We start from the raw sequence: 22300 nt of genomic DNA on the forward strand, positions 1-22300 counted from the left end.
AAGTAGGGCATATCAGATCTAAATCTCAAATGATTGAGATATATATATATATATATATATATATATATATATATATAAATCATCACCCCATCCACGTTAGACCCAAACAGGAGAATTGCTCCTGCTTATGGGTCAAACATGGTTGGGGAGATTATTATTTTAACTGATTTTTTAAGTGTAAAATTTTAATCTAGTTTCTAAATACAATATATTTTTGGCTTATTGAATTTTTGAAAATATACTTGCAACAATTTTTTGTCTATTATTTGTTTTTCCATGTATTTTAGATATATTAGGTCTGCAAAATGTGTTAAGCCTATTTTGGGACATATGTGAGAAACTGAGACTACCAAATGATTGATGTGGTATTTTAATTTGTAATGATTGTCTTGTGCTGATGTTTTTTCCTGTACAAATGTACACTTTAGCAGAATGCAAGTTAGGTTTGAAAATATTGTGTGTTAATGCAGCACACTCATTTGGACTGGTTTGAATCAAACCTTAGTGTTAAGTGTGTTCCTCTTCATATAGTTTTAATGGTTTTGGGATGTCTGTGGACCTTATAATGTGACCTTGTATGCAGAAATCTTTCTTCCATGATGATAGAAGCTCTTAGGTAGGCTAATTATGCAGTGTCCACCAAGAAATTAAAAAATCAGTATGGAGAAGGCTGGCGTTTAGGTGGGGCAAAAATATCTGGTTTGTCAACAGCCTTAAACTTATTACCCAATTGACATAAATATGTATCTCAGGTACTAGTGGGTCTGGTGACTTGATTTTCCCAATGAACGTTCATCCTGAGCCCTTCTTAGGACCACCAACTAACTTGTATCTGGAATATTTGTGCATCCTTGCAAAAGAACATCCATTGAGTGAGTATGACAATATAATTTGGTTTAATAATTGCCAGGGCAGTTGGTCAGAACTAGATATTGATTAACCTAACATCAGTATGTAGTTTTTCAGTTTATAATCAACAAAGCAGAGCTGAAATACCTGATTTGGACAGAAACATCCAAAATCTTACACTGTAGAGTCTGTCTTGCTGTTGGTAGCGTACCCTGTCTATGGCGAGCTTAGACCACCAACCAACTGGCTGCTGGACGACTACAGCTTCTTGCATGTTAGGGTAGCACATAGAAATAAAATGACCCGGTGGTTTGTTCCTTCTCTGTGGAAGTAATAAGCATAGTTCACCCAGCTGGCATCATGCAAACTATCAGTAAATGTCCCCATAGCAACAGCCAACTACCCGCTGTGTTGCCTTAACATGGCATGCTTGTATGCAGTCCAGGCTTTGGCCCCCCACCACTCTGTCATATGGCACAAGTCAATAGATTTGAAATACACAGCATGATTTGCTTTTTTATCCAGACCTGCTGATAGAGAACAGATGATACATTTGGAGGCTTGTAGGCAAGATTGCTTACAACTTGCCCTGTGAAATCTAACACTCTTCCACTAGAGACCGACTGTGTCCATTATATGCAACATGATCAAACACATCATTTCCTTCAAATAATGCTAACTCACCCCTTTGATTATTATTAATGTGAATACCATTGTTAGATTATTAATCTCTTAAATATTTAGGATTGATTGTGTTTTATTTTTTCAAGTTATATCGGGCACAGAGTCTGCAACAAACTAGTAATTTTTTGGATTCGTAGTTATATTATTGAACTCCAAGTTGATGATTGTTTTTTTCCTGCTTAGGGTGTCTATAAATTTACCATAAAACAAAAACATCATGATGGATCATTGATACTGTTACATGGATGATTTGTAGGGTATTAATATGAATTTACAGAATGGTAAAGGATTTATACAATTATTGAACTCTGGCAAAAATAAATTCTATTATTTAGTTAGTAATTAATAATGCAAACCAGAACGTGCAGCAAAAAATTTCAGCACGGTGGCTCAGTGGTTAGCACTCTGGCCTTTGCAGCGCTAGTTCCCAGGTTCAAATCTCTGCCAGGACACTATGTGCATGGAGTTTTCAGGTTCTCCCCGTATTTGCATGTGTTTCCTCTGGTTTCATCCCACATTCTAAAAACATGCAGTTAGGTTAAGCGGCTTCCACCCAAAATTGATTGTATTAAACATTAACATACATAAAGACATTAACATATGACTGAGGTAGGAACATTAGATTGTGAGCCCCTTTAAGGGACAGTTAGTGACATGACTATGGACTTTGCAAAGCACTGCGTAATATGTCAGCGCTATATAAATACTGTGTGATAATATTAATAACCAGTGCATTAAAAGATTATCAGCATTAGTTACATAAAGTCAACAAGCATTCCTTTCTATATCTATAAATAATATTATATATTTTAAGTGTTGTTTATAAAGGCACCAATTTGTGTGTGTATATACAAGTGTGTGTGTGTATGTTTATTATATATATATATATATATATATATATATATATATACACACACACACACACACACACACTTCATGTTACATGTGCAGTAAGAAAAAGCGGTAGTTTCCCTTCACAGTGATTTTTTTTTGTATCTCTGGGGCTGTCATTCACTCATTAATCTTACATAGTTCAATATCTTTTTTTTCCCTATGGGCAGCTCTCAAATTCCACTACACTAGAAGGCAAAGGACAACTGAAATTTACCTCTGGGCGATGGAGCCCTCATCACAACTGCACCCAGGTGGCCACGGCCAATGACACCACAATCCGAGGCTGGGACATCAGAACAATGAGGTAATAAATTAAAAACAAACCCGATCTTTATTAATCAAAATCTAGACTTGTAAGTGGCGATCATCTAATTCTCAGATCCAAAATTGTTGCCATTATATCTGCGCTGTGCTCTGTGATTAGATTTTTTATTTCATTGTGCCTTAAGCAACACTATTTCATTTAGCAATAAGTGAATAAAAACATTTGCTTTTAATGAAAACCCTACAAGTATTGTATTTGAAAACAATTTTATATTACATGTTCAATTTTTTCTTGAAAAAAAATGTCCTAATTACTAATGGGGAATTCATACATTTTTCTTATTTTAGGCAAGAGATTACTATTGATATATATTGAGCTTGCAACACTTATTCTTACATTAGTTGAAATTGATGACAGTAGAATTAGATAAATTTGAAAACATAATGACAGGAACATTTTATGAAAAATTTTTCAATTTGAGTTTCGTTGACAGCATAGACTTGCTTCAAAATTGTGATGGCTAACAACAAACTGATTACTATATGTTTTAGTAGCAGGATATGAATTGACAACTTTTAGGTAAATATGTATGGCGTGATACCAAGAAAAAAAGTTGCTGTACTGGCAGTCATTTGTGGATTGATTGATTTGTGGAAGACACCTCAAGGTTTCCAAAACATTCTAACTGAAAAAAGTATAAAAAGAGCTGGAATTGACCCCATCCTCCCAATCACCAAAGGTGGTGAGTGCATTCAGTGGTCAATAGAAAAGCTTGGTAGGTGATAGATGGCGGAATTTAGTTTGACTCTGTAAGCTCTGTATTGCATACAGTGAGGGAAAGAAGTATTTGATCCCCTGCTGATTTTGTACAATTGCCCTCTGACAAAGGAATGACCAGTCTATAGTTGTAATGATAGGCTTATTGTAGCTGTGAGGGACAGCAAAAGTACCCTCAAAAACCCAGTGCTCAAAAGTCAGAGCTTGATGTGCATTGTAATGAGTGAAATAAGTATTTGATCCCCTATCAACCAGCAAGATTTCAGGCTCCCAGGTGTGTTCACTGTATGCAGGTAATGAGCTGAGTTTAGGAGCATCCTCTGTAAGGGAGTGCTCCTAATACAAGCTTGTTACAGTACCTGTATAAAAGACACCTGTCCACAGAAGCAATCAATCAATCCGATTCCATGGCAATGACCAAAGAGCTGTCTAAGGATCTCAGGGACAAGATTGAAGACCAACACAAGGCTGGACTGGGCTACAAGACTATCGCCAAGCAGCTTGGTGAGAAGGATACAACAGTTGGTGCGATAATTCGCAAATAGAAGAAACACAAAATAACTGCAAGTCTCCCTCTGTCTGGGGCTACATGCAGGATCCCTGCTCATGGAGTGGCAATTGGATCATGTGAAAGGTTACGAAGCAGCCCAGAACTACACGGGAGAACTTGTCAATGATCTCAGGACAGCTGGGACCATAGTCGCCAAGAAAACAATTGGTAACACACTGCGCCGTGAAGGCCTGGAATCTTGCAGGGCCCACAAGGTCCCCCTGCTCAAGACAACACATGTACAGGCCTGTCTGCAGTTTGCCAATGAAGATCTGAATGATCCAGAGGAGAACTGGGTGAAAGTTTGGTGGTCAGATGAGACCATAATTGAGTTCAGCTGCCCTGAGATCGTCACCTGCATACAGTGAAGACACCTAGGAGCCTAAAATCTTGCTGGTTGATAGGGGATCAAATACTTATTTCACTCATTACAATGCACATCAAGCTCTGACTTTTGAGCACTGGGTTTTTGAGGGTTCTTTTGTTGTTATTCTGTCTCTCACAATAATCCTACTAATACAATTATAGACTGGTCATTTCTTTGTCAGAGGGCAAACGTACAAAATCAGCAGGGGATCAAATACTTCTTTCCCTCACTGTATACCAGGGATATGGGCATGTAAGTAATCCACAGAGGCAATCACATGCAATAAGTATGACGTTGATAACCCTGTGCTCTTTGTTTATTAATTTTCCTGTTAATAGCCAAGGTTTTGTGCTCTGCTGCCGAAACTCATACGTTTCGGTGTTCGGGAAAGTGTTGAGAATATTTCCAGTACAGCTTTGTGGTGAACATTGCTTTTTAATCAGTTGTTTGGGTCTAATGAGGTTGTGGAGAAACAACAAGGTGCACTTTATTACTCAGCTTCCTGGGTACTGTATATTCTGATATGATATATCTAAACCAGTAGGGAGCTTCTTTGGACTGAAAGCTGCCATTGCTCTTGGAGTTTTGACTCTATTCTTTATTCGCTATCCTCGAAGTCCCTGACCTCGAACCAGTGAACATATTTCCTAAAATGCCATTGGCTGCATACATGTTATGGATCACTGGTGAAGAAAGAATACAGAATGACATCAGTGCAAGCACAGATTTTTTTTTCTACAGCCAACAACACCTCAGCTGTGTGTGCATAGTAAGGGCTTGGTTACACTGACATTGTTTATCTGCCCCTTAGGTAGACCAATACCATGTCACAGGAACGGTGCTATAAAGATTTAGAATTAGAATGATAGGACAGGTCTAGTTCCTCACATCTATCTTTCTATTTTCTAATTATCACTAGAAGTAAAACATTGTATTAATTCATTACATTAACTTTTAAATGTACAATAATGCTTTAATGCAGGGGTAGGCAAACTCTGGCCTTTAGGCTAGATACGGCCTAGCCAGTAGTCTGTTCCTGCCTAACGCCCCCTGGTCGATCCGGCCTAATCCCGGCCGGCAGGGGTCGGCAACCCGTGGCTCTGAAACCGCATGTGGCTCTTGAGCCTCCTTGTTATACCTCCCTTCCCTATTTACAACTTATTTAAGTTAACACTTCCGCCTCAGGGGCGTTCCCTTTCCTCCGTATGCATTGCAGAGGTGAGGGGTTTCCCTTCAGAGGCGTTCCTGGTGGGGGGCGAAGCCATCAGCGCTAGACTCGAGAGAAAGTCTGGCCTAGTGTGGCTTCTTGACCTCCTAAAATGGCCTAGTAGCCAAAAAGTTTGCTGACCCCCGCTTTAATGAGTTAGAAGAACTTTATAATTTGTTCACATAACACGGTATTCCACTGTGCACTGAATCTGACATCTTGACTTGTAGACCAGCTGACATTTATTTGGTTACTTCACCCTAAATCAGTCTTATGTCTTTTAGAAGAAACAAGAATAACCACAAATACAATTCACAGTAATGAATTTGAATAGATTTTGTATACAGTTTTATCGATCCAAAATCCAAAATTAATGGGTAATGGTAAGGTTTTTGTACCTAACATACAGAACAGTGGTGGTTCATTCCAGGAGAACAGATCAAGTGTAGTGAGGGGAATCTAATGACTTAGCCTTTGTCTTTGGCAAGCTTAATTCACAAGCATGTTACCAATTCAGGGCTCAGAAATGTGCACAGTTCTTTGGAGTGGTGGGGGAATGGTTAAAACTTCTTGTTCAACAAGAATTTTTTAAATAATATGTTAATAATAATAATATGTTTTAGCCACATAAATGCTCAAGGTGGCCAAAGAACATCCATCAGTCACCATAGTTTCATTGAGTATGTATATATATCTGCATTGACCATGGAGAGCCATTATCTTTTTACCATACTTGCCCAAGAGCTAAAAAGTTCTGATGAGGAAATGTGGTGTGGAAATCATGTATGTTTGAACTGACCAATATATATTTGGCTTTTGACAGATTAACAACATAATCTACATTAAACTGATGTTATCGGCTTTTATAGATCCTTCTGCTCTGAATTATATTATTTATATTATGCCTCATGTTAATTACAGTGTTGTAATTACCATAATTTACAATTGCTGAATCCTGATGGACTGAATTATATTCTTTTATTTTTGATATGGTCCTCTGATAGAATCACCTTACCAGAGTTCCCGGCCCTACCCTGCTTTATGGTAATTTTAATACTGTAATTACCATGAGTTACAATTGCTGGATCCTAATGCACTAAATTACTTTATTTTATTTTTGGTATGGTTCTCTAACAAAATCTCCTTTCCTAAGTTCCTAGCCCTAGCATGCTTCATGGTAATTACAATTCTGCAACTATCATGGAATTGCTGGATTCTGATTCTGGCTGATTTGTATCTTTTTTTTTTTTTATATTTGATATGGTCTTCTAACAGAATCACCATATTGGACAGTATTCTGCCCTGCCTCTTTATGCTGGGTGCACCACCAGCACTTTTTAGTAACCACCTGGCTGTTTTTGGTCAATCTTGGGGCCATCACCCACCTACAGCTTCTTTCCACCCAGCTTAGAAAAAATTGAAGACAAAGTTCTCGTCTCTTCCCTGACTCATGGTAATTACAAATCTGCAGCTATCATGAACTTCAATTGCTGGAACCTGATGGACTAATTCATGTTTTATTTTTTGAATGATCCTCTGACATGGGCTGGAGAGGATACAATTTCATCAGTGAAGCTGGGTGATCCAGCAAACCTGGAATAGATCTGGTCCAGGATTCAAAACATTTGCAAGCAAATAACCCTAAAGAGACCCATTCCTGGTTTGCTGGATCACCCAGGTTCACTGATGAAAGTTTATCCTCTCCAACCTCGAAGAGCTTTAATAAATCAGGCCCGATAATCTTACCTGGGTTACAAGTCTTACCATACATGATGGTAATTACAATACTTTACCTACCGTGAATGTAGATTGCAGCTACATTTATAAATTATGGCATCTCTAATTAAATATCACACATCAAGTCAATTATAGAGTTTGAATGTAGTTGCTTTTACCATTTTTTTTTTTACATTTTTTTATTTTTTGTAATTTTATCATGATTTAACCTAACAGATGCTGCAAATTCTATTTTGTTTGCACTCGGATAGAAGACAACACTCATAGTGCGCCTATTAAGAAAGATTTTTTTCCCCTCTCCTTTTAGTCTTGGTTGTGATTTTGATAAGCATTGGAGTGATGTTATACACATCCGTTGCTATAACAACTGAGGTCTGTGCAAGCTTTTTTAAGCTACAGATTATCCCCTTTGCACACAGTAATTTATCACTAAACTGAGGAGACAGATCTAGCTATAGCAGCGGCTGCCTTAACAGTAAGGGGGGGGGGGGGGATTTTATATTCAGATTTGTATGTCCTGCTTTCACCTGAAATCCGGCATCTAGGTATATTTCTTTGCAAATTAACCACTTAGCTGTATTACCTTTTCTTCTATACACATCAAGTTTTTTGAAGGCCAGAAGGTGGCATGAGAGGAATGGTTTGTGCATGTGTGTATGCATGCACAAACGGGTTTATAATATGGATGCACACACATGGAACCTGTAGATTATCACACATTAGGCCTGATTTATTAAAGCGAACCTAAATTCAGAATTTTCACTTTACATAATTCTCAGGCGCCTAGGCGGTCGAGAATGAATGGGAGAGCAAAGCCTCCCGGGATGTCTGACGTAGGTATCTGAAGAGGCTTTGTGCTCCCATTCATTCTCGACCACTCTTGGGTGCTCCTTCTGTGCATCTCTGAGCATCTTGGGCATGCGCAGAAGGAGCCTTTTTGCTCAAAGAGAAAAAATTTGCCGATCTCACCCATGCGCAGTGAGATGGGCAAATATTTTTTCATCCTACGTCACCCGATCTCGCGTCTGGGTCGGGTGATGTAGCATGAAGAACCCGGAAGAGAAAACGAAGATGGCGGCGCCCAGAGCACCGGCTCCAGGACAGATGTTGAGACGACGCGGGACCCGATGCCGGACTGCCCAGTGGGATTAAAGGTTAATGTGTTTTTGTTTTGTTTTTTTTTTGAGTTTTCAGTATAGTTTCTCTTTAAAGCTCCCCAAGACTGGAGAAGATAGAATGTCATGGGAGTACAAAGGTGATCCAACCTGAAGTGGTTTACTTGATTACTATTATTTGGCAAATGTTTTTATTACTAGAAAATTCCAGGTTTGTTGCTTCCCCCAGGTTCCCTTATGATAGTCCATTCTTTGATAGCTGTATTAAATCAGGACCATTTATGGACATCCCACTTCAACTTTTCTAATATGCAGTTGTCTTCTTGTTGCTGTTCAACAGACAATATATTTTTTCCCAATCATTATATATGATCACCTCAACCACATCCCAAAAATTTAAATAACAAACATTGCAGATAGATGGGACTAAAGGTAGCAAAAAATAAGTTTACAATCCAATTAAAATTAAAATATAACATTTTCAAATTTTATTGATCACATTAAAAACAATAAAAACATCATGGCAGATGTATAAGCCAAACTTCAAGTGAGATCCCTGGATGATGATTCTCGCAAGCTCACTAAATGATAATATTCTATACACCAGGGGTGCCCAATACGTGGATTGCGATCTACCAGTCGATTTACAATCCGAGTCGATTGCAGAGCCCCGTTAAAGTAATTTATTCCTGACCTTTTCCTACTTTACTATGGAAACTGGCAATTTTCCTTTAGCATATTTTAATGATACCAATATAGGGATGACAAAGTTGGGATAGGCTGTAATGAATATGTATCTTATACCTGCCAGCTTCAGTGGCTGATTTGTTGAGTGCAACAATTTACTTTCTGCAGTTACAATATGCAGTGCTTATATGACGTATCTCATTACCAAGGAGGAGTTTAAAATCCAACTCCCCGTCATAGTCATGAAAATACACAGATTTTCTGGCCAAATGTGGGTGGAAGCGAATTGATTTAAGGATTTCTTTCTAGGATGTGGGTGGAAAATAGCGCACCTGCAGAAAACTAGTGCAAGAACAAAAGTTTCATATTAAATCCATGTATAGTCCCTTATGTGAATAAAGTGAATTAAAAAACAGGACTAAAATGTATCACTGCATAACTATATATATATATATATATATATATATATATATATATATATGTACACACACACACACGTATGGTATTTTCATTGTCTTCTGCAACCAATTACCATAGCATAAATAAAAAGCTTTCACACATTTTGTTGATTTTTTTTTCTTGCACCTTTCTGTACAGATGTCAATGCACTGTTACTGCAATTCACTGATTTTATTCGTATGGCTTTTATTTACTGTGGAAACTGAACCCTGTGTTAGGATTTCCATAGAAAATGTAATTATAATGTAGCAACGAATAAAATGAGGAAAAAACACACAGAATATTTCTCTCTGGCATGTTTTTAGTGCAGACTCTTTCTGATATGTTAGCCATGGCACAGCTTCCATAAAGTGATTTGTTTATTATTTTCCAGGCAGATCTACTGCATCGACAATGCCCATGGACAGCTGGTTCGAGACCTCGACTTCAATCCCAACAAACAGTACTACTTGGCCAGTTGCGGGGATGATTGCAAAGTGAAGTTCTGGGATACCAGGAATGTTAATGAGCCAGTGAAAACACTGGAGGAACATTCTCATTGGTAGGGCTCACAGGGCTTTTGCTTCTCAGTGTTTATTTCTGTTGTATGCAAAGCAAGCTGTTATGGATATAGGCACAGATGGTAGCTCAGCCAACTCAACACGTATGTGTTTAAGCAAACAATAGACCAAACACACAACGAGACGGATTAGCAGAAGGAAGCTCGGCACGCGGACAGGTCTGCAACTGCAGCGGTAGTCATTCTGTGGTTGTTTTAAACAATGAGTAGACAATACATTATGACATACAGAAATGGGGGTTATATTACGAAAATGTACAAACGAATAGGGCACGCCACCAATACTAAATGACAATATATTTTTGATTAAAAATAAGTATGTTTCTTTCATAAAAAAAGAAATAGGCTGAACACAGTCTATCTAGTCCAGATAACATGGTCTCTAGTGACCAGTCATTCATGCAAAGTTTTTTCACTCTAAAAAAAAAAGATAAAGTGACAAACAGTACCCCAGTGTCCATATGTGATTAAATTACAGATATAAGTTTCACTGTGATGGTTGTTGAAATAGTCATAAACCTACACTATCAAGGTTAGATGTTAACTATACTGTAGGGAGTTATAAAATATTTACTTAACTTTCCTGATGCCCAGTCTGCTGTCAACATGTTCTAAAGCAAGAATTGTAAGCTTTAAAGTAGCTGAATTATGCACCCACTGCCAGTTTAACTATAATTGTGCAAAGTGCTATTGTGGGGAGGCAGTGTGGTATTACTTGTTTCCCTATACATGGAAGTAAGACTTATATCTTAAAGTTGTAGTGGTTGCCCAGTGGAAATTAAGTTATTCATATTAAGGATCCCTGCAATAAGTTAATCTGCTGCTTTGGCAATTATAGGCATATTAGCTGAAGAGAGGGAACTTATAGGCACTTCTTGGAATCTGCTCTTAATTTGTTATGCTATCCCTATTGCCAACCAGGTTTGCTTTACAGTGAAAGAAATCTTCCAAAAAAATCCTCTCTTTCTCCCAACACTTACTGTGCCTATACATTTGGTTTGCACAACAAGCTAGCTAAAAGTGCTGAGAGTGCAGCTAAGGTACCGGTTATTGTACTTCCACAGAATTTATATTACTGGCTGCCCGATGGCAGGAGAAAGAAGATGTCAAATGTGAAGGAAGCATTAGAAAAGATGGCAATAGTCATGATGCGAAGAATGGACCTAGCATTACTAGAGGATAAAGTTTGCCAAAGTGTGCAAGTATACTGGCAACATATGGCAAACCTAGTGACAAAATTAGGGAAAGCTGCTTCAGTGTTGCAGGTGTGACACGGATTATCCCCTTATGATTTATTCATTGTTTCCCATTATTATTATTTTGAATATAAAAGTACCTCTTTTTTGTGATCCATAACAGATCATGTACTCCAGCTTGTGAGATGGTAGAAGCAACAAGAAGGAGGGACACTCTTATTATTACTTGTATTCATATAACATCAACACTGTAGCACTTTACAAAGTTAATTACCGTCACTGTCCTTTGAATGGGCTCACAATCTAATGTCCCTATCACGGTCATACATCAGTACCATAGTCTAAAGCCAATTTTGAGGGAAAGCCAATTGCATGTTTTTGCTCAGTTTCAAGTAAGTTATTGGGAACTCTTTCTAGGTTGCTAGGATGTTAGGATCTGGTTTTATTTAAAAACCCTTGCCTGGAATACACATAGCTCATTGCCGGGAATCATGAAGCTGAAGTCAGGCTTTACATTTAAAGTTTTAACTATACCTTTTATCATTGTTTTTTTCTTTTATCATTTTTCGCGTTATTAACATTATTAAGGAAAAATACCACCTAGAATTTATAGGCTGCCATTGCGGACCTTTTTTTTTTTTTTTATAGTTGCCTGGCTGTCTTTGGCTTTAGTCCCTGACCCAGAAAACAACATAACGATTAGAAAGATAGTGTGAAGTCAGAACTCCTGATCTGTATAATTGTTATAGGTCAGCATTTCATAAAGTATTAAAGCCGTTGAATCCATACAATGGCCTGAATATTAGCATATTTAGAAGTAGATGCTGTAAATGGCAGCCTTTATGTAAAGATTTATTTTAATGCTGAAATGTTTGTTACCAAAAAATGTATTTTTTTTGTTATTTTGAGGTAAAATCATCTGGAAATGGGGAAACAATGCAGCACCTAGTTTTTATACATCTTTTTAGACTTTGTTTTATCGGTATCACATTGGCTGTTTCACAAGAATCTAACGCTTCCTGCGGCAGACATTAGCACATGATGTATCTGTCTAGAAGGTCAAAATGGACGACACCCCAGAGCCCAGCATAGTCTGAGGTTTCTATGGAAACCGCACACAGTTCAGTGGGAGAAAAATATTTAGAACACATGTCATGGTATAGATTTTTTTTTTTTTCAAATTATTACTTTGTACATTTCACTATGTCTGTGAAATCGAGTTGCATAGAAGCAAATGTGTTTATAGGCAAAGAACATTTATTTTTGGTGCTTTTTTTGACAACAATTGTACTAACTTTGTATTCTTAGAAAATAATACAGTATAATAATGTAATATGTTAGTGAATAATAACATGTTATCTTTACATAGGTGAATAATATTAACAGCACTGAAATTATACTATTACCATCATCATTAATGCATTAACACATGCATGCAAAGAGAAGTAGGGCTTACCTAAATTTTTTATGTTAAAATAACTTTAATTTTGTTTCAGATTTGTTCTTTGACATGAGCTCTCTTTTATGTTTTAGTACTATCTTCATAGCTGATAGGGAAATGTATTCACTCCATTTGTCCTGTTGATCATTATCACCAGGACTTAAAGGGAGAAAAAGTCCAAAATTGTAGGTTACAGAACAGAAAAAGATGTGGAAACCTTCCAATGTGGTAAACTTTTCCATCGCTAGTTGTCTAAGAGGGCTTCCCCTACAAACAGAACATATTCTGTGTACCCAATGGGACATGACCCAAAGAAACAAAACCATACCTCTAGCTTTGACCATTCCTGCTGCATCAAAATTGGTCAAAGTAGGTCTTTTGAATTATATATACTTGTACTTGGTATACATATAACAGGAAAGTTAAGTGATGCCTAAACACTACATAAAGTCCATACAAAAAATTGACAATGATGAACTCTGATATAAACTTCTGTCCCCATTCCGTAGCAGGGCACCACCATTATTTTCTTTAATTTGCTTAATGCAGTGTTCGGCCATCATGATTGGACAGGCCAGGATGATAAAACTCCCACAAAGACACACATTAAACCCCTAAAGTACATGGGAAGCCAGGATTGCTGGATATTCTTTTTGATAGTTTACTGGAGCAATCAAGCTAGTAAGAATGATTACTGCTGAAGGGACATCACCTGTCACTTTCTGCAATAATGCCCTGCCTGATCTAAAATATTTAGTTCTGCATTAAACTCTATTTTATGGAACCTAATTAGAACTGTTACAAAGTTTATGCTCAATTTTTTTCTTTTTTATGTTTTTTTACAGTTTAATATCTTCTCCCTTTTTTATTTCCCTTTTTTTTTTCTTTAAATGTGTCTGCCTTGTTTCCATAGATTTTTAAAATTTTTCCATAAATATAAAGCAATAAACCATTTATTTTGTGAAAACATTATGTTTCTTTCACTGTCAGCTGGAGGAATGACTATATTTAACACAAAAAATAGAGGGAATCCTGTTGTGAAAGGAATATTTACACCTAGAAGGACACTCAAAAAGTGTGAGATGATGTTTTTCTTTTAATTTCTTCACTTTTTTTGTATTACAGCTTAAAAATGGTTCACTAAAGACCAAAAATCATAAAATCCACCTAATGAAAACTGAAAAACAAACAAAAATTAACGCCCATGTAAAAAAAATAATAGAATGTGACGTGGAGGTACAAGGTATTTAGGGCTGATTAAGGTTTACTGGGTATTATTAGGAGTGGAAATAGGAATATATTTTATTTTAAAAAATTAAATAACTTGCATTATTCTCATTGTAGCCAGTTGTCTTTTATCCATATCGTTAGAAAAGTTCATGGCTTAAATTAAAAGATGAAAAAAATTAACTTTATGACTGGTTAAACAGGTGCACCTAAAATTGTACTTGCTTTCACACAATTAATTGTAGAACTAAGGATAAAAACAGTTTAGTATAGATAAAAAACTACAGAGAAATCAAATGTTGCAAAGGAAACCAGTTTTGATATTTTTTATATGTTTGTCGTCTGATAAATTATAGGTTACCTTAAAAAATAAATACTTGCTATCATAATTGAGGGACAGAAACATATTTGTTTGCTATAAAAATAGCCTCTTTTTGTAGTGGTGTCAGGTGCTTTTTAGTAGAAGATTGTTATAATACTGACTTTGCTTGCAGGGTTTGGAGCGTCAGATATAATCATTCCCATGACCAGCTGGTCTTAACAGGCAGCAGCGACAGCAGGGTAATCCTGTCAAACATGGTCTCCATTTCATCTGAGCCATTTGGACATCTCGTTGATGATGAAGATTTGAGCGATCAAGAGGATAGTCAACGTGATGAAAAGTAAGTCAGTCACTCCAGCACAGTATGATGGAAGCAATAATTAAATCACATTAAAAAATGATGCACATTTTTGTGGTTGTGGCTTTTGTTAAATGTCTGAATAAATGTAGGTGATGTTGACACAGTTTTGGCCAAGCATGTGATGAATTCAATGCCCTTTTGAGTTATTGCACCTATTGCACCTTTTCTTTAGTCCTGTGCTGCCTTATGTTTATGATGTTTAATTGATTTTCACTTTTTCTCTTTGTGGACATGCCAGTCACTAATTCTATGTGCTGAGAGGGATACATAACAATTACACACCCTCATCACAAGCACCTTACAAAGGCTTGTGTTGTTGAGAAAAGGGGGAGCATGCCCGACTAGGTTATTTTTTTCTTTTTTATCAAGGGTATAAATAATTATTCAGACCATCCAAATTCTATGAGGCCCAGAAATACATATATCTCACAACTGCTTGGCGACATAATTGTTTATGCCGGTAGTAATAGTGGCATAATTTAATTTCAATGAAATAATGTATTTAGTTTGAGGATTCATATATATATTATATATACCTTCTATGAACTATTAAGTTTTTTTAATTACTTGAGGTAACCTGTTGAAAGTTGAATTTTCTTTGGCTAGCATTATAGTAATAGCAGTCAGTAAGTTGACTACTGCTACATTCCTACGATATGCCATGACCTGCTATTAGTGGTTGGCAAAGTAATGGCCAGTGAAACTACAAGATAATATTTGTTCCAGGGTCTGTCTTTTATATCCAAAGGTCATGCTTGGAAAGAGCAAAGGACACAGGAGGCTTATTTGACCTCATCGGGGCTGGGCTGAAAGAACTCAGATGAGCATGAACCACAAGTTAATCCTTCAGGAAAAGAAATCATAACATTGAGCACAATGATGGTTTCCACACGATAAAGTATGGCATAGGGCTCACTTTTATATTTACAGTTTTTTAAATGAAAGAGGAATGAGCAGCATAAGCAATGGCAGCATTTGATCTAAAGCTGAATAAATGTGGCCTCCAATGTGAGGTAAATCCTGACATATAAGGGCTTTGATAAAGCCTTCTTTGAAAAGATTCAATCTCTGCTAATGTCAAGAGAAGCAGAGATTTAGGTAGAAGCGTAAGACACCGCGTGTGTAGAGACATGCCCATTTCACAGGGTTTTAATATCAGAACAGCTCTAAGCTACTATAAAACCTGATAACGAAAATGTTTTACAAATGTTTGCAAAGGAAGGAATGGCAGACAAAGCATCTGAAACAATTTCACACTGTATTAAACAAGTGCATTTAGCCATAATGCTAAAAGCCAAAAAAGGAGTAGCGGTAGCATTTTATACATTGATTTCCATTTTTTAGCTGCTGTTTGCTCATTTCACACACATACAACCCTCACTACTTTGTCTGTGACAAAATGGCCGCTCAGACTGTTTACTTCAGATGACCTGCAGCTGCTTGGCAGATGGAATTGAGCAGCAGCTGGCACATGGCAAAACAGGTTATTTTATGTAACATGAAGCTATACCAAATAATAAATAAATAAATATATATATATATATATATATATATATATATATATATATATATATATATATATTATACCTGTGTTGTACTCAGAAAAACCTCTTGTTACTTCTGGCTAAAACAAGATGGCAGCTCAGCCAATTCACCTCACATGAACTTCTTAGTTATGAAAGATGTATTTCAGCAACAGCTGGCATAAGAAACATTACATTCTTAGGCATTTCATTTAAAATTCCAGGTCTTTCTCAATTCTTAATATAATTTCTGTTTATTTTATTAGGTTATCAGTCATTAAGTACATAGAGCAGTGGTATGGGGGTCAGGAGATGACATTGGATTGTAATTCAGACATTCTTAACCAGCGTTCTGTAGAACCCCAAGGTTCCTCCTGGGTTTGGTATGGGTTCCTTGAGCTGTTGTCGATTGTCCTCCCATCTGATAGCACATACAATTTCTGGTTGAACAGCAGAGACAGAAGGGTGACAACAGTGATCTTTTAGCTGTCTAGAAGTGTGGTATTTTAACACTGTGAAGGGCACTTTTCTTGTTTTTTGACATAATGGAGGAAATCCTCCCACTGACTCCCAATTCATTTTATCAGGAATTCCTGGAATCCCAAAAATTTTATCAAGGGTTCAACTGGGGTGAAGAGGTTGAAAAAGGATGTTCTAAATGATAAGAAACTAAAGTTTTGTGGCAAGCCAAATGCTTATTTCTAGTTTTAAATGGAGCTGGTTAGAGTTTGGATTTATATCTCAAAGTTTTAATTCTAAGACACTAAGCTAAAATCTTCCCTGGTGGAAAATTGTGAATAAAGCACTTTTTTGGAGACAGTTACTTTGTTATGACATTGTAGCTTTGTCTGGCCTTCCACTTTACAAGTATGGTAGCAGGAGTTTATATTGCTTTTGTTTTAAATAGAGAAAGGAAGAATTAGAACCAATGTTGAGTCTTGATTCAAAAGCTCCATTGGATGGACACCTTCACTTCCTGCCTGGTAAAAAGTTTGTCCCTAGGACAGGAAATGAAGGAAAATCTATTTAAAAGCAATATAGGCTAACCTAATCCATGTTTTTTTTATTTTAAATGTCTTTCAGCCAGGAATGAAGGAGAAATCAAATTGACTTGACTCAGGTTCTAATGTACGTTGTGCAATAAAATCAAAGTAAACAACCAGTGCAACCATGCAAGATAAAAGATAGGGTTGGAGTTTAGCTTTAAGTGGACCTACAGTTTTAAAACAATTAACATGTAGAACATTCATTCTCAATAAGAAGATAATATGCTGCTGAGTCCATTGATAGTGAGCAGTTTAAAGTGACAAAGACACATTAATAATGGCTGACATGAACAAAAGACAATAGAGATTTAAAAGTGATCTGTGACCTCAGAACATCCCGCCAGTGCCTGTCCCTGTCTGTCATGCTTGTTCCAGGATTATAATTATTGTGTGGGATAAATACTTGCCATCATATTTTTATTCTCCCCGGCTAATTGCATTTTTTGTTTTCCTCTTAGAACAAAAGAGCCACTCCAGGACAGTATAATAGCTACCTATGAAGAACATGAAGACAGCGTGTATGCCGTGGAATGGTCCTCTGCAGACCCCTGGCTCTTTGCTTCCTTAAGTTATGATGGAAGGCTGGTTATTAACCGAGTCCCAAGAGCACTCAAATATAACATACTGCTGTAATTTCTGCCTTCGTCCGAGCTCAAGTGATTGCATGGCACTGATGGCTTATTTCCTGTAATTTGGAGGCTTGAGTGCTGGATATCTGCAATGTGTTATTATATTTGTTTATTGTAAGCTTTGTCATAACTGACCAAATCTCGGGGCCATGACTGACCTCTTTATGTTGTTCTGTTTGGGCTCTGTCATATGGTATTCAAATGAAATAAATGTCAGCTGGTGTAAATGATGCCGACATCTGCAGGTTCAGTGCCATTCACATGGTATATTAGAAATGTTGTATAGATCATATTAGGGTATGGATTATATAAAATGCTGCCGCAAAATAGTGCAAAGGCAGCATGGAAGTTCAGCTGTCAGCACTGTTGTTTTGAGGTTTTCTGGGTTTGATATTATTGTGTCGGCAGAATTTAATAAAGAGACCACATGGCTCACTATACACCAAAGTGGAATGGTATAAAATTGTGCGTTGGGTGAGGAGTGAAAGTAAGGTAGTTTAAATTAGTCTTTAACTCCATGTTGTGGAAAAAAAACAATAATGGCAATGTAACAAGGCAAAAAGACATATCCTGATCAGATATTTATCTATTTGTATATATAATAATAAATCACGTTTTGCAATAATTACAGAGGGAGTCTGTAGCTTTGAAACCCATTGGTTGAGTTGAGCATTTACTTGATCCACTTTGATTCTGATATAATTTTGGGATATGTCTGTCTGGAGAAGAAGTATTGGACTTCATTGCAGAAGTTGGGATTGCCCGAACCTTCTTTAATAACAAAGTAATGGGTTAGATAGTGATATGTAATTTTATCAGGCCAACTAGAGGCCTATTTTTATGAAGAGCAGGTAACACTATTGGCTTTTCATTCCTCTCTGCTGCATTGTGCACACCGATTCTGCTCCATTTATTCCTTTTTCTTTCTTTTAATACCAAACTTTGAGGACAATATTTTAAAGTCTTTGACACTTAAACAGTAAGTATATGTCAACGGTTTGCCTGAAACTGGCTATTTCAAAGCAAGATCAATAAAACCAGCCTTCTAATGTTGATTTAGATGAATTAAAAATGTACTTTGCAGAGCAAAATGATGGGACTGCCTAAATGCCCATTTCCTGCAGGGGAGGCTAGGTCACATTATACCAGGGCCAAGTCCCCCCCGTTTTTAGTACTAACATAAAGCAGTACATTTATTAAGGCGTAGTGGGCAGGGGGTCAGAAAATGACTGTTGATATGAAAATCCTGGCCTGATTGTGGTCCTTGAGGACTGAAATTGGACAGTCCTCCTATTGACCTGTTGTCAGTTTTGTTTCTGAAGCTGGGTCGCCTGCTAATATGTAAATTATCTGGTATCCTAAACCAGATTCCCAAAATAATTTATAGACACAAAATCAGCTTTGTGTAGAAAGGTAATGCTCTCAAAACAATAACATACAGGAAAGGTGCCATCCAGGGTGAGATAAATGAATCTCCTTCTTTCCACCTTGGCCCCCATCTTTGCTTACCTTTTCTTGTTCCACTCTCTGGCTACGTACACATCTTAGATTATTCTCGTCCAATGGTCGCCTTAGGGCTGATATCAGACGAGAATCTGGTGTGTGTACAGCGCTCATCCCAAGTAATTCACGAATCCTCCCTGGTGGTACCAAGAACGACAAATTATCATAATGGAAGTGAAGAGGAGAGGAGCGCAGCAGGGTGCCTCTCTCTCGTTCTCCCTCTCTATAAAGCAGTACGATGCCGTATGTACAGCACTCATTCAGTCTTTTGTTGTTGGAAAGGATCATGAAAGGTTATATGTGTACATAGCCTGTATCTGCTGGTAGCGCAGTGAAATGTCAGCTTTGGATAAACCTGCAGCTTACACGTAAAAGCACTTGTACCCAATGGTTGGCCCATAGCTCTGAAATTTGTTTGGAGCTCATACAGAATTTTGTTTCCCTGGTCTCAGCAGCAGAATGGAGAAGAAGATAAGCAAAGAATGGAAAGTGTATGCAACAGGTAAGGTAATTTTATATAACTTTTAGGTCACTTGCATTTCTCACAGCTGACATCTAATATGCTTTACATGTCTTCTATGATAAAAAACTAATTGAGCTAACTCAATTAAAAAAATGTGCATAGAATTGCTTTACAGCAACCTCAAAACCATTTTTACATATATTAAATTTACATATTATTCATGTTCTTTGAATAGTATTGAAAAACTCTTAAAATAAAATGATTTCACTCTGTTTTATTAGATCTGTCTTTTTCCTAAACAGACCAAGTGCTCAGTATAAATGGCCATTATATCAAGGTTTCTGTGCTACTATGCTTCAGAAGAAAGGCTAAAAATCTCACATCGTGTATGCAAATATTTTTTAGAGAAAATTGACCAAAAATGCTCAGGCTGGGATGGTGATGCCTTGCACAGAGAAGTCTTGTTGCTTTGGAATGATCCTTAGCAACATGTGAACACGTTTCATTGAAGTTCAGCCACATTGATATACAGCGTGCAAGACTTTCAAAGCACATATTCCATGCAGAGACGTCGCACACCACTGTACTACGACCAATAACTAGCAGCTGAGTACCAAAGGGTTTTTCTAAGACAGAGAGTTCTTTCCAAGGGTGCTATAGACATGGAGATTATAAATGTAATTAAAGGGGTTGTTTCCAAACCAAAGCTAAAACTGTGGAGAATAGCCTCAGCCTCTGTTGGGTTTGTATTTCTGTACAATTTTTAATTACATTCTCTCTCCCTATCTCTGGGACAGAAATTAAGGGGGAAAAATGTCTTTGCCTTAACACATACTAAGGAATCCAATTGTTTTAGAATGCTCAATGCGACACAATATATATATATATATATATATATATATATATATATATATATATATATATATATATATATATATATATAAATATATATATATTCACAATTCCTGAAAACCTTCTTTCCTTACCACACAAAAAACAAAAAAACATTTGTATGTGGACCCTTCCCTTTCCTCCCAGTGCCACTGCCATGAAGGCAGCTCAGTATACAGTGGTACAACCCATAGAGCCTGAACCCAGGTTTGCTGCAAGTCTTCACTATTCCATACTTCCACTCTTGTGTTTTTTACATAATGTTTCTGTGGAACCCGAATGTTTCCAGAGATTGTTACAGAGACTTTACAAAGTCCATAGTCATATCAAAAGAACTCACAATCCAATGTCCCTAAACTAAATTTATGTTTTTGAGATGTGACAGGGAACCAGCATGCCCGGATGTAACCCACACAAGCACAGATCACATACAAACTCAATGTAGAAAGTGTCCTGGCCAGGATTCTAGGTCAGCAATGCTGGACTGGCAAGAGTGCCAGCCGCCAAGCCACCCTATTACAACAGTGACTGGTTTCTGACAATTTTCCACATTTGCAGGAGATTTTGTAGAAACTAGAGGGTAGAAATAAACTTCTGCCCTCTTTGAAGGGCCCACTGCCCTGCTAACATCCACAATGGCGGTATTCAAAGAACTAGACTACCATATTATTTTTGTAAAGGTAAGTTGAACTTTGAACATGTAAATACAATTAAAAATGTCATGGGGACATGGGGAGTACCTTTATTTTATGTACTAGGCTAGCTGTTCTATTGCTATCTTCAAGTGCTTACCCTAGATAACCCTGGGGGGGAATGATTACCCTCAAATGAATAAGAGCAGCTGCATGCTTCAGAAAGGGTTGGCGCTGGGGGCTAGTACACAAGACCACATTATTCGTTCCAATGCAATAAAACAATCAAATGTAAAAGTACTAATCAAAAGTATACACAATGTATTGTTTGTACAAACTTTTGATTACATTCAATCAGAATTTCTAACTGGGGAAAGCAATTAAAAATTGCAGAATTCCTAGAAATTTTCTATGGTACGGGAGCCATGCCGAACTCTTTGCCCAATCTCTCTTTAGTATGACTATTTCAGGAAATGTTTTTTGTTTTTCTTTTTCACAGGTGTGTGTATAGTAGTGGACCGGAAATGTAATTTTCCCTTCCCTTTTGTTGATCATTATGGGTAATTTGTTTGATTGATAAAGGATACTTATATGCCACTGTATTATAAAATGAAAAGAATGGTATGTCTACTTTTTCTTTGTATGTGTTTTTTTATTACGTGTATTGTTAAAATTTTGTCAAAAATCAATCTATCCTGAAAAAAAAAATGCAGAATTCCATATTCATGCTGTTTTTCCAACTCCTCCATTACAGATCAGAATGTTGATTTGATCAGTTAGTTGAGCATGTGTCTTAGGCCCAGGGTGTTAAAAAAGAGCCAAAACTTTCACTAAGTTTTATTTGTTAAAATAATTGATATCCCTCTTGCATTCTGTCCCAGTGGCACCCTATAAGTCATGGTGTGACAGTAGAGCA

At 37.0% G+C, this 22300-nt stretch overlaps 1 protein-coding gene across 1 annotated transcript; it reads left to right on the top strand.

Annotated features, from left to right (window-relative positions):
• The first annotated feature begins 2599 nt into the window (after nt 1-2599).
• On the top strand, nt 2600-18523 carry LOC140328185 (EARP-interacting protein homolog). The gene is made up of 4 exons (XM_072407571.1): nt 2600-2731; nt 9965-10132; nt 14509-14676; nt 17725-18523. The coding sequence occupies exons 1-4, from the start codon at nt 2727-2729 to the stop codon at nt 17897-17899; spliced, it is 516 nt and encodes a 171-aa protein (XP_072263672.1). The 5' UTR covers nt 2600-2726; the 3' UTR covers nt 17900-18523.
• The last annotated feature ends 3777 nt before the right edge of the window (nt 18524-22300 follow it).

The sequence above is a fragment of the Pyxicephalus adspersus genome, chromosome 4 (assembly GCF_032062135.1).
Source record: "Pyxicephalus adspersus chromosome 4, UCB_Pads_2.0, whole genome shotgun sequence".
Classification (NCBI taxonomy): Eukaryota; Metazoa; Chordata; class Amphibia; order Anura; family Pyxicephalidae; genus Pyxicephalus; species Pyxicephalus adspersus.